This window comes from Eucyclogobius newberryi, unplaced genomic scaffold (genome assembly GCF_026437365.1).
Source record: "Eucyclogobius newberryi isolate DKJ021-1_F unplaced genomic scaffold, fEucNew1.0.hap1 SCAF_16, whole genome shotgun sequence".
Taxonomy (NCBI): Eukaryota; Metazoa; Chordata; class Actinopteri; order Gobiiformes; family Gobiidae; genus Eucyclogobius; species Eucyclogobius newberryi.
Genome location: NW_027315790.1, coordinates 35,617,320 through 35,628,921, shown reverse-complemented (window position 1 = coordinate 35,628,921; position 11,602 = coordinate 35,617,320). Strand labels below are relative to the sequence as shown.

The 11,602-nt window shown below is 50.6% G+C and overlaps 1 protein-coding gene across 1 annotated transcript; it reads right to left on the bottom strand.

Annotated features, from left to right (window-relative positions):
• Positions 1-504: 504 nt before the first annotated feature.
• mindy1 (MINDY lysine 48 deubiquitinase 1) lies at positions 505-11,020 on the bottom strand. The gene is made up of 12 exons (XM_072448353.1): positions 10,967-11,020; positions 10,201-10,420; positions 9,761-10,123; positions 8,832-9,271; positions 8,564-8,621; positions 8,421-8,485; positions 5,870-6,028; positions 5,621-5,723; positions 4,881-5,023; positions 2,505-2,672; positions 2,126-2,281; positions 505-1,193 (listed from the first exon to the last, which is right to left on the bottom strand). The coding sequence occupies exons 2-12, from the start codon at positions 10,304-10,306 to the stop codon at positions 1,128-1,130; spliced, it is 1,827 nt and encodes a 608-aa protein (XP_072304454.1). The 5' UTR covers positions 10,307-10,420; positions 10,967-11,020; the 3' UTR covers positions 505-1,127.
• Between the last annotated feature and the right edge of the window lie 582 nt (positions 11,021-11,602).

Sequence of the window (11,602 nt, the reverse complement as noted above, 5' to 3'; positions counted from 1 at the left end):
CGCTCCAGTCGGCGCTCCCCTGCGGGCGGAGTCGGCACGTTGAGCTGGGAGAGCTCGTCCTGGGGGTTGGCAGAGGCTGCCAACCCCCAGGCCCACAAAGATAATGTTTCATACGTCTGCTTAGTTTGCATCTTTTCTAGTTCCCGCTTGATCCATGAGATACTTTTACTTTGCCCAGAATGTTCCACAGTGTGACATTAAACATCTTAAAAGTGTTTTTATTTCTCAAAATAAAATACCTTAAAGTCTCAGAGGTTTTATTGACATGAATTTATACATTTAAAGCACATTCTTAAGTCATGTCCAGAAATGATCAACATTTAGGTCAAAAGGTCATGTTTTAATCTGGAGGTTAAATTGACCTAAAGCTACATTTATCTATGTAACAGTTTGGACACATCTCAAATGTGTCGCATCAAACTCTCCATGGAGACGGCTCGTTACTCTTCAGATCTGTGGACAATAAGCTCGCTCTGACTGAAGTGTGAAAAGAGCCGTGAAACGTCAAGTTTTAGATCCTCTTTATTATAAATTATTTAGTGTGAAATATTGTTGAGCAGATCAGGCCTGAGAACATGACATCGTTAGCGTGTCGTTAGCGTGTCGCTAGCATGTCGTCAGCGCGTCATCAGCAGATAGTTAACGTGTCGTCAACAGGTCATTAGCGTGTACCCTGGCGCGTTGTCAGAATGTCGTTAGCATGTCGTTAGCGTGTCCCCTGGCGTGTCGTTAGCATGTCGTCAGCGTGTCCCCTGGCGCGTCGTTAGCATGTCCCCTGGCGCGTTGTCAGAATGTCGTTAGCATGTCGTTAGCGTGTCCCCTGGCGTGTCGTTAGCATGTCGTCAGCGTGTCCCCTGGCGCGTCGTCAGCGTGTCGTTAGCATGTCGTTAGCATGTCGTTAGCATGTCGTTAGCATGTCGTTAGCATGTCGTTAGCATGTCGTTAGCATGTCGTTAGCATGTCCCCTGGTGCGTCGTCAGCGCGTCGTTAGCACGTCGTTAGCACGTCGTTAGCATGTCGTTAGCATGTCGTTAGCATGTCGTTAGCATGTCGTTAGCATGTCGTTAGCGCTTCGTTAGCGTGTTCCGACTCGACATAGCGCAGACTTTCTTGCATGCGAGTTGGGGCTACAACACAACACAGTCTGAGTCTTTGTCTCTCCTGCGGCCGCTCTGTGAACTTTGACCTCGAGCCTGAAACACAAAACACAAAAGAATAAAAACACCGCCAGAAGCAGAAGTGCCACTCAAAAAAAGGAAAAACAGAACTGAGATGGAACCACCAAGAGTTCAAAGGTCACATAAGACGAGACTTCTGTTGTTTTGAAGAGAGCGATGATTGTAACAGAGTCGTTTTGTTTTTGGTATCAGACTTTACGTGGAGAAGGTGGAGAAGGTGGAGAAGGTGGAGAGCGGCGGTCTGGGGAGGTAGTGAAAACACAGTTGGAGGTTCAATTCCAGCTGATTAATGAGCCTTTGTTTAAACAAAGACTTCTCTGGAGGAACATGAGACTCCGCCTCCTTTGGGACGCTTCCAAAGCAGTCTTGAGAGGACACATTATAGACATAGCCTCCGAAACGGAAAGACAAAGCTAAATATGTAAGAAGTGTCCTAAAATGGAACAATTTTAAAGAAATGAATGATCTGACTTCACAGGAAATAGTTCAGAAAATGCTCTTTACCAAACGTGTGGATGAAATCTTTTTTAATTAATATGTTGGAAACTGTTATAGAAATGACGGTTTTGTGATTTGTGTCACCTCTTTGATTTTTATGTGTTTTTCATGTTGTGAAGGACTTTTTTGTATTGTATTTTTGAATTGTGCTTTACAAATGAACTTGCCTTGTCTAAAGAAAGGAAGCAGCGACTGGACTGTGCCTCATATAGACCCATCTCTATTCTGAACGTGGACTATCGTTTATACTGCAGTAGTAGTAGTAGTAGCATTAGCAGTGGCAGTAGCATTAGCAGAGTTATTAGCAGTGGCATTAGCATTAGCAGAGTTATTAGCAGTAGCATTGGCAGTGTTATTAGCATTAGCATCAGCAGTAGCATCAGCAGTAGCATTAGCAGTGGCAGTAGCATTGGCAATGTTGTTAGCATTAGCATTAGCATCAGCAGTACCGGCTGTGTGCTGCTCGGGGCTGCACTCGGCTGTTGTTGCTGTTGTTGTTGTTGTTGTTGATATTCTTCTTGTTGAAGTTGTTGTGCGAGTTCAGCGTCACTGAGAGACACGGGGTCTCCTCCGCTCTGCTGCAGGGACACGGCCACCAGGAAGTCCTGAAGGACACAGAAGTCTGGTTATAGTCCCGGTCTCACCTGGTCTATCTGGGCGGCTGTAGTCTGGTTATAGTCCCGGTCTCACCTGGTCTATCTGGGCGGCTGTAGTCTGGTTATAGTCCCTGTCTCACCTGGTCTATCTGGGCGGCTGTAGTCTGGTTATAGTCCCGGTCTCACCTGGTCTATCTGGGCGGCTGTAGTCTGGTTATAGTCCCGGTCTCACCTGGTCTATCTGGGCGGCTGTAGTCTGGTTATAGTCCTGGCTCTTCTGGAACAGCCTGAAGTCGGAGTCACAGAAGTTTCCGTCTCCTTCCACGTTGTGCAGAGACTCCCAAACCAGACGCTCTTCCGACTGGAAGCCCTGATCTGTGACCAGCAGGTACAGGGTCGCCTGGGGTCAAAGGTCAGATGTCAAGAGCAGGTACAGGGTCGCCTGGGGTCAAAGGTCAGAGTAGGAGACTGATCTTCCAACAGAAAAGTTACAAGTCAGGTCTCTGGAGGGTCGCGCTTTTAAGCAAATGAGCTTGAAATATTAATGATAAAATTTAATTTTAATTTAGCCTTTAATTCAGTCTATTCCGCGTTAGTCCCGCGTTAGTCCCGCTTTAGTCCAGCTTTAGTCCAGCTTTAGTCCCGCTTTAGTCCCGCTTTAGTCCCGCTTTAGTCCCGCTTTAGACCAACTTTAGTCCCGCTTTAGTCCCGCTTTAGTCCCGCTTTAGTCCCGCTTTAGTCCCGCTTTAGTCCAGCTTTAGTCCCGCTTTAGTCCCGCTTTAGTCCCGCTTTAGTCCCGCTTTAGACCCGCTTTAGTCCCGCTTTAGTCCAGCTTTAGTCCCGCTTTAGACCCGCTTTAGTCCAGCTTTAGTCCCGCTTTAGTCCCGCTTTAGACCCGCTTTAGTCCAGCTTTAGTCCCGCTTTAGTCCCGCTTTAGACCCGCTTTAGACCCGCTTTAGTCCAGCTTTAGTCCAGCTTTAGACCCGCTTTAGTCCAGCTTTAGTCCCGCTTTAGTCCCGCTTTAGACCCGCTTTAGACCCGCTTTAGACCCGCTTTAGTCCCGCTTTAGTCCCGCTTTAGTCCAGCTTTAGTCCCGCTTTAGTCCCGCTTTAGACCCGCTTTAGTCCCGCTTTAGACCCGCTTTAGACCCGCTTTAGACCCGCTTTAGTCCCGCTTTAGACCCGCTTTAGACCCGCTTTAGACCCGCTTTAGACCCGCTTTAGACCCGCTTTAGACCCGCTTTAGTCCCGCTTTAGTCCCGCTTTAGTCCCGCTTTAGTCCCGCTTTAGACCCGCTTTAGACCCGCTTTAGACCCGCTTTAGACCCGCTTTAGTCCCGCTTTAGTCCCGCTTTAGTCCCGCTTTAGTCCCGCTTTAGACCCGCTTTAGACCCGCTTTAGTCCCGCTTTAGTCCCGCTTTAGTCCCGCTTTAGACCCGCTTTAGTCCCGCTTTAGACCCGCTTTAGTCCCGCTTTAGACCCGCTTTAGACCCGCTTTAGACCCGCTTTAGACCCGCTTTAGACCCGCTTTAGACCCGCTTTAGTCCCGCTTTAGTCCCGCTTTAGTCCCGCTTTAGTCCCGCTTTAGTCCCGCTTTAGACCCGCTTTAGACCCGCTTTAGACCCGCTTTAGTCCCGCTTTAGTCCCGCTTTAGTCCCGCTTTAGACCCGCTTTAGACCCGCTTTAGTCCCGCTTTAGTCCCGCTTTAGTCCCGCTTTAGACCCGCTTTAGTCCCGCTTTAGACCCGCTTTAGTCCCGCTTTAGACCCGCTTTAGACCCGCTTTAGACCCGCTTTAGACCCGCTTTAGTCCCGCTTTAGACCCGCTTTAGTCCCGCTTTAGACCCGCTTTAGTCCCGCTTTAGACCCGCTTTAGACCCGCTTTAGACCCGCTTTAGACCCGCTTTAGTCCCGCTTTAGTCCCGCTTTAGTCCCGCTTTAGACCCGCTTTAGTCCCGCTTTAGTCCCGCTTTAGTCCCGCTTTAGTCCCGCTTTAGTCCCGCTTTAGTCCCGCTTTAGACCCGCTTTAGACCCGCTTTAGACCCGCTTTAGACCCGCTTTAGTCCCGCTTTAGTCCCGCTTTAGTCCCGCTTTAGACCCGCTGTAGACCCGCTTTAGTCCCGCTTTAGTCCCGCTTTAGTCCCGCTTTAGTCCCGCTTTAGACCCGCTTTAGTCCCGCTTTAGACCCGCTTTAGACCCGCTTTAGACCCGCTTTAGTCCCGCTTTAGTCCCGCTTTAGTCCCGCTTTAGACCCGCTTTAGACCCGCTTTAGACCCGCTTTAGACCCGCTTTAGTCCCGCTTTAGTCCCGCTTTAGTCCCGCTTTAGTCCCGCTTTAGTCCCGCTTTAGTCCCGCTTTAGACCCGCTTTAGTCCCGCTTTAGACCCGCTTTAGACCCGCTTTAGTCCCGCTTTAGTCCCGCTTTAGTCCCGCTTTAGTCCCGCTTTAGTCCCGCTTTAGACCCGCTTTAGACCCGCTTTAGTCCCGCTTTAGTCCCGCTTAGTCCCGCTTTAATCCCGCTTTAGTCCCGCTTTAGACCCGCTTTAGTCCCGCTTTAGTCCCGCTTAGTCCCGCTTTAGTCCCGCTTTAGTCCTGCTTTAGTCCCTTCTGTACCTGGTTCTTGGTGACGGTGCTGAAGTGGTTGTTCCTGAAGAACACGGACACTTCTCCTTCTCGGACTCTGGACGTGAGCTCACACAGACCGTGGTACGAGAGCTGAGACGCCGTGGACTCCAGGAACTGCTCTGCCACCAGACCTGAGGGTCAGAGGTCAGAGGTCAGAGGCCAGGGGGGAGGCTGCACACTTAAGCGTCAGTTCTGTCGGTCTAAAACACGCTAAATCTACTGTGGCACGCTCCTGCGCGCCGCGTCCCCCCTCTCTCTCCTCTCGTGGTGCGTTTTGGGCAAACCCAGAAGAAAACATCTTTTAAAATTGAAATTATATTTATATTCCGTCCGCCTGTGCAATGTATCTCATTTAAAAATTCGTAAACCAAGTCATAAAATAACCTCGGCCTAAGTGGCGGCATTTGTTCCATTGTCCCAAAGCCCTGACCATAACCAGAGAAACCTGAATACTTTCATTCTAGTGGTTACCTTGAATATATTTGCATTATCTAACACAAGATCTGGCCCCTGAGAGTCAAACACATTTAATCAGTTCCTTGATGTCTCGCTGCTCTGATCTGTCCAAGGCCGCGCCCCCTACAACAGGCCACGCCCCCGACTCCTCATGAGCTAACAATAAACTCAAGAGTTCAAACACCGCCTCATGTCGTGTGGAAACAGGGAGTGGATTCCTCACAGTCGATGAAACAATATTTGTAAAAGTGACATTAGTAGAATGTTGTGACCTTCTGAGACTTTGCTGCTTTCAGCTGAGTGTTTACAGTCGATTATCTTCTCCACCAGCTGATTATACGTGAGCTTCCCCACGGCCGCCACCGTCTCTGGACTCTGAGGAGACAGACTGGTTTAGTCCTGGATTAGACCTGGTTTAGTCCTGGTTTAGACCTGGTTTAGACCTGGTTTAGACCTGGTTTAGTCCAGGTCCAGTCCTGGTTTAGTCCAGGTCCAGTCCTGGTTTAGTCCAGGTCCAGTACCTGTGGGTCGAGCAGCCAGCCGTGGTACAGAGGAATGTCCAGGAGGTCGAACACGATGCATTCAGGCGTGTACTCGAAATCTGAGACGCCGGTGAAGCGAACGTTCACGTCTAAACCCGTGCAGAGTTTGGGTAGAACGGCCATCGCATCGCTCATGTTCTGCAACGAGAAACACACGAGGAGCTGCAGAGGTCACGACATGAGCTGAGGAGGAGCTGCAGAGGTCAGGACATGAGCTGAGGAGCTGCAGAGGTCACGACATGAGCTGAGGAGCTGCAGAGGTCACGACATGAGCTGCAGAGGTCAGGACATGAGCTGAGGAGCTGCAGAGGTCAGGACATGAGCTGAAGAGCTGCAGAGGTCACGACATGAGCTGCAGAGGTCAGGACATGAGCTGAGGAGCTGCAGAGGTCAGGACATGAGCTGCAGAGGTCACGACATGAGCTGAGGAGGAGCTGCAGAGGTCAGGACATGAGCTGAGGAGCTGCAGAGGTCAGGACATGAGCTGAGGAGGAGCTGCAGAGGTCAGGACATGAGCTGAGGAGCTGCAGAGGTCAGGACATGAGCTGAGGAGCTGCAGAGGTCACGACATGAGCTGCAGAGGTCAGGACATGAGCTGAGGAGCTGCAGAGGTCAGGACATGAGCTGCAGAGGTCACGACATGAGCTGAGGAGGAGCTGCAGAGGTCAGGACATGAGCTGAGGAGCTGCAGAGGTCAGGACATGAGCTGAGGAGGAGCTGCAGAGGTCAGGACATGAGCTGAGGAGCTGCAGAGGTCAGGACATGAGCTGCAGAGGTCACGACATGAGCTGAGGAGGAGCTGCAGAGGTCAGGACATGAGCTGCAGAGGTCAGGACATGAGCTGAGGAGGAGCTGCAGAGGTCAGGACATGAGCTGCAGAGGTCAGGACATGAGCGGAGGAGCTGCAGAGGTCAGGACATGAGCTGAGGAGCTGCAGAGGTCAGGACATGAGCTGCAGAGGTCACGACATGAGCTGAGGAGGAGCTGCAGAGGTCAGGACATGAGCTGCAGAGGTCAGGACATGAGCTGCAGAGGTCACGACATGAGCTGAGGAGGAGCTGCAGAGGTCAGGACATGAGCTGAGGAGGAGCTGCAGAGGTCAGGACATGAGCTGCAGAGGTCACGACATGAGCTGCAGAGGTCAGGACATGAGCTGAGGAGGAGCTGCAGAGGTCAGGACATGAGCTGAGGAGGAGCTGCAGAGGTCAGGACATGAGCTGAGGAGGAGCTGCAGAGGTCACGACATGAGCTGAGGAGCTGCAGAGGTCACGACATGAGCTGCAGAGGTCACGACATGAGCTGAGGAGCTGCAGAGGTCAGGACATGAGCTGAGGAGGAGCTGCAGAGGTCAGGACATGAGCTGAGGAGGAGCTGCAGAGGTCACGACATGAGCTGAGGAGCTGCAGAGGTCAGGACATGAGCTGAGGAGCTGCAGAGGTCAGGACATGAGCTGAGGAGCTGCAGAGGTCAGGACATGAGCTGCAGAGGTCACGACATGAGCTGAGGAGGAGCTGCAGAGGTCAGGACATGAGCTGAGGAGGAGCTGCAGAGGTCAGGACATGAGCTGAGGAGCTGCAGAGGTCAGGACATGAGCTGCAGAGGTCAGGACATGAGCTGAGGAGCTGCAGAGGTCAGGACATGAGCTGCAGAGGTCACGACATGAGCTGAGGAGGAGCTGCAGAGGTCAGGACATGAGCTGAGGAGGAGCTGCAGAGGTCAGGACTTGAGCTGAGGAGGAGCTGCAGAGGTCAGGACATGAGCTGCAGAGGTCACGACATGAGCTGAGGAGCTGCAGAGGTCACGACATGAGCTGCAGAGGTCAGGACATGAGCTGAGGAGCTGCAGAGGTCAGGACATGAGCTGAGGAGGAGCTGCAGAGGTCAGGACATGAGCTGAGGAGGAGCTGCAGAGGTCAGGACATGAGCTGAGGAGGAGCTGCAGAGGTCAGGACATGAGCTGAGGAGCTGCAGAGGTCACGACATGAGCTGAGGAGCTGCAGAGGTCACGACATGAGCTGCAGAGGTCAGGACATGAGCTGAGGAGCTGCAGAGGTCACGACATGAGCTGCAGAGGTCACGACATGAGCTGAGGAGGAGCTGCAGAGGTCAGGACATGAGCTGAGGAGGAGCTGCAGAGGTCAGGACATGAGCTCAGGACCTGCAGAGGTCAGGACATGAGCTGAGGAGCTGCAGAGGTCAGGACATGAGCTGAGGAGGAGCTGCAGAGGTCAGGACATGAGCTGAGGAGCTGCAGAGGTCACGACATGAGCTGCAGAGGTCACGACATGAGCTGAGGAGCTGCAGAGGTCACGACATGAGCTGCAGAGGTCACGACATGAGCTGAGGAGCTGCAGAGGTCACGACATGAGCTGCAGAGGTCACGACATGAGCTGAGGAGCTGCAGAGGTCAGGACATGAGCTGAGGAGCTGCAGGGGTCAGGACATGAGCTGCAGAGGTCACGACATGAGCTGAGGAGCTGCAGAGGTCAGGACATGAGCTGAGGAGCTGCAGGGGTCAGGACATCACGTACCTGCTGGAAGTTCAGCTCCACACCTTTACTCTTCTCACGGGGCGTGACCGACAGAACACATTCACCTGAGCACAGACAGATCTGTGATTGGACGATGGTATAAACAAGGGTCTGAGGGTGGGCTGTGATTGGCTGAGGCTTACCCAGGTGAGTCATCAGGTCCTCAGTGGTCACAACCTCAGTCTGAGCTGGCAACTTGGCCTGAAACACAGGAGAAGGTCAGAGGAAGGTCAGAGGAAGGTCAGAGGAAGGTCAGAGGAACCCTTATTTCAGCAGGTCTTTCGTGGGCCGATGGTTTGATCATTGTGAGAAAAAACATACGATTTAACGATGATTAACTTTACTTTAGCATTCAGAATAACAGAAGAGCAGTGGGTCAGAGGTCAAAGGGTCAGAGGTCAAGGGATTTACCTTCCAGCGCAGGAACAGTGTGTTCATGATGGCCAGCAGGGGGCAGGGTCCATTCTGACTCTGAGTGATGATCGGAGTCCGTTTCTCTTTCCACGTAATCCATTTCACTAAATACACCTCCTGAGGCCCCGCCCCCTGCTGTGGAGGCGGGGCAGAGGTGGAAGGGGCTGAGGACGAGACAGGCGTGACTGTGGATGAGGTGGGAGGAGCCAAGTCTGCAGAGGGTGGGGCTACAGCTGCGAGGGGCGTGGATACAAGTGCAGGGGGCGGGGTAATAGAAGGGGGTGTCGTTAGCGGCACAGGGGGAGGGGTTTCTGTTGATGTAGGAGCCGTTTCAGCAGATGTGGGTGGAGCTTCAAAAGATGTGAGCGTGTCTGATGTTAAAGGAGGCGTGGCAATTAATGAGGAGGGCGGAGCCACAGCTGCCCTTCCTGTGAAATCTGAAACGAGAGGTTCAGGTCAATGGTTAATTTCACTGTGAATTTGATCAATGTATTACGAGTTTCAGCACTGCTGCCATGGCAACAAAATATTCAAAATGAAATATTAGACCAGAGGATATCTTATCTTATCTTACATTTATCCATCTTTTATCTTTCAACTTCCCGAGGGCCAGAGGTGCACAACACGCCACTGGAACAACATTTTGGGTCCAACAAAATCCACAACACTCACTTCACTAAATTTAGTGAATACAAAAAATAACACACACACAATGCTTTGCAAAACCGCCCATCCAGAGGCTAAACCGGGTCTAAACTAGTGCTAACCCAGAAAGGACATCGTAAATAAGATTTAGGGCCTGATTTGGCCCACGATCCTCATGTTGAACAGCCCTGTATTAGACCTTCTGAATGATAGTTAGCATTAGCCTCGGGGTTCGCGTTAGCCTCGGGGTTAGCGTTTCTTAGCAGGTTTCAGACTCTGACCTGTCGTCTCGTTGGCTCTCAACGTCGGCTCTGGCATAACCCCGCCCACTGTGGTGATGTCGTCTGTGGTGATGTCATCTGTGGTGACGTCGTTTGTAGTGACGTCGTTTGTAGTGACGTCGTTTGTAGTGACGTCGTTTGTAGTGACGTCGTTTGTAGTGACGTCGTTTGTAGTGACGTCGTTTGTAGTGACGTCGTTTGTAGTGACGTCGTTTGTAGTGATGTCGTTTGTAGTGACGTCATTTGCTGTGATGTCATCTGTGATGTCGTCGTCGGTGAGGCTGGGGAAGGAGGCGGAGTCAGAGGAGTGCAGTTCTTCTGAAGGCGTCATGGCGGAGCTCTCCTCCACACACAGCTGCACCTCTGCTTCAACACAGAACAAGAACTTCAGATGCTCGTTCTCTCTCACTTCGGTACTTTAAAACACAAAACACACTCACCTGTCTCCACTCTCTCTGCTGCAGGCTCCTCCTCTTTCACCGGGACAGGAAATGGCGCGTCCACGTCGCCATGAGGACGGTCCGCCGACACCTGAGGGCTCGCCATGATTGGACGGCAGCAGATAGCTCCGCCCCCTGCTGCGGTGATGTGTGTGATGTGATGTGTGTGATGTGTTTTTAGTTGAGAAAGACGAGGGACAGAGAACGTTAAAGGGGAAATCTGAAAGCACAGGAAATACAAACGTTTAACGATGAAATGATGAGCTCCTGCCTCACAACTGAAACTGTGCTGTCACATTAAACGTAATTATTCTTTGTTAGAAGCTAAATTTAATACAATTTGTGCTTCAGAAAAGTGCGTTTAGTGAGTGATAATTTGCATTCAGAGAGTTATTTATAAAGGAACGATAATGCGTTTGAATGAAAATAAAGGATTACACTTTTGTTTTCAGTCAATGATCGTGAATATATCATTATATTATGATAAAATGATTTCAACCATGACTAAGGACTGAGTCGCCCTGGTAAACATGTCACATGTTTGCTTTTCTATTAAACAGATGGAAAAATACTCTTTTCTAGCCCTTTGGCCTCAGCCCTTTACTCACTACACCAGACGCTGTTTGGCTGTAAGCGGCTTCTTCACACAGTTAGCATTAGCATTAGCTTTAGCCCTTTAAACCCGAGACAAACAGCGGTACGTTAACGCCACAGTGACGGACAAAAGGCTCATTCCTCCCCGGTCAGACTGAGCCCCGCGGCTCACCGGCAGAGGCTCCGTGAAGCTCCGTGATCCGTACGCGGCTCCGGGCTGTTTACATTCCGCTGTCAACACAAGTGCTGCGTCACGTCCGGAGGCGGGCACACGGGGGGAAAAAATAAATACGTAAAAATGTATAATTTTAAAATTAGGAGGGGTAGCAAAAATACACATTCAATAATATAATATGAAAATAAAAATAATAAATTAGAAAAATAATCACAATGATTATTGAGATGGACAATTTATCAACCACGGGGTTCAGAATCCAGAACCGTTCCGATGGCAACACACACATTGGCAATAATGGCTATGTTTAAATTTACACCAAAATCGGATTAATATCTGATTTCTTGGCCTTTAAATCCTGAAGAAACGATCTGGGAAAACAAGAAGAAGAATCTGTAATCACGATGTTATTTAACTGATATTATTCTGTTTTAAGTTGCATCACACAGCCAAATGACATATTGTTGCTGTTGAATATTGATCACGTAAAGTTGAAGTTAAAGCAGTTTTCAACGTGTAATGTGCAGGAAAACCAGAAGGGGGCAATGCTGCGCCTCGAAGCTATTAGCTCTGCAGCTAACTCACGCTAAAAAACACCATCTGTGACACACTTTGACGCGTTTTTAACTCATT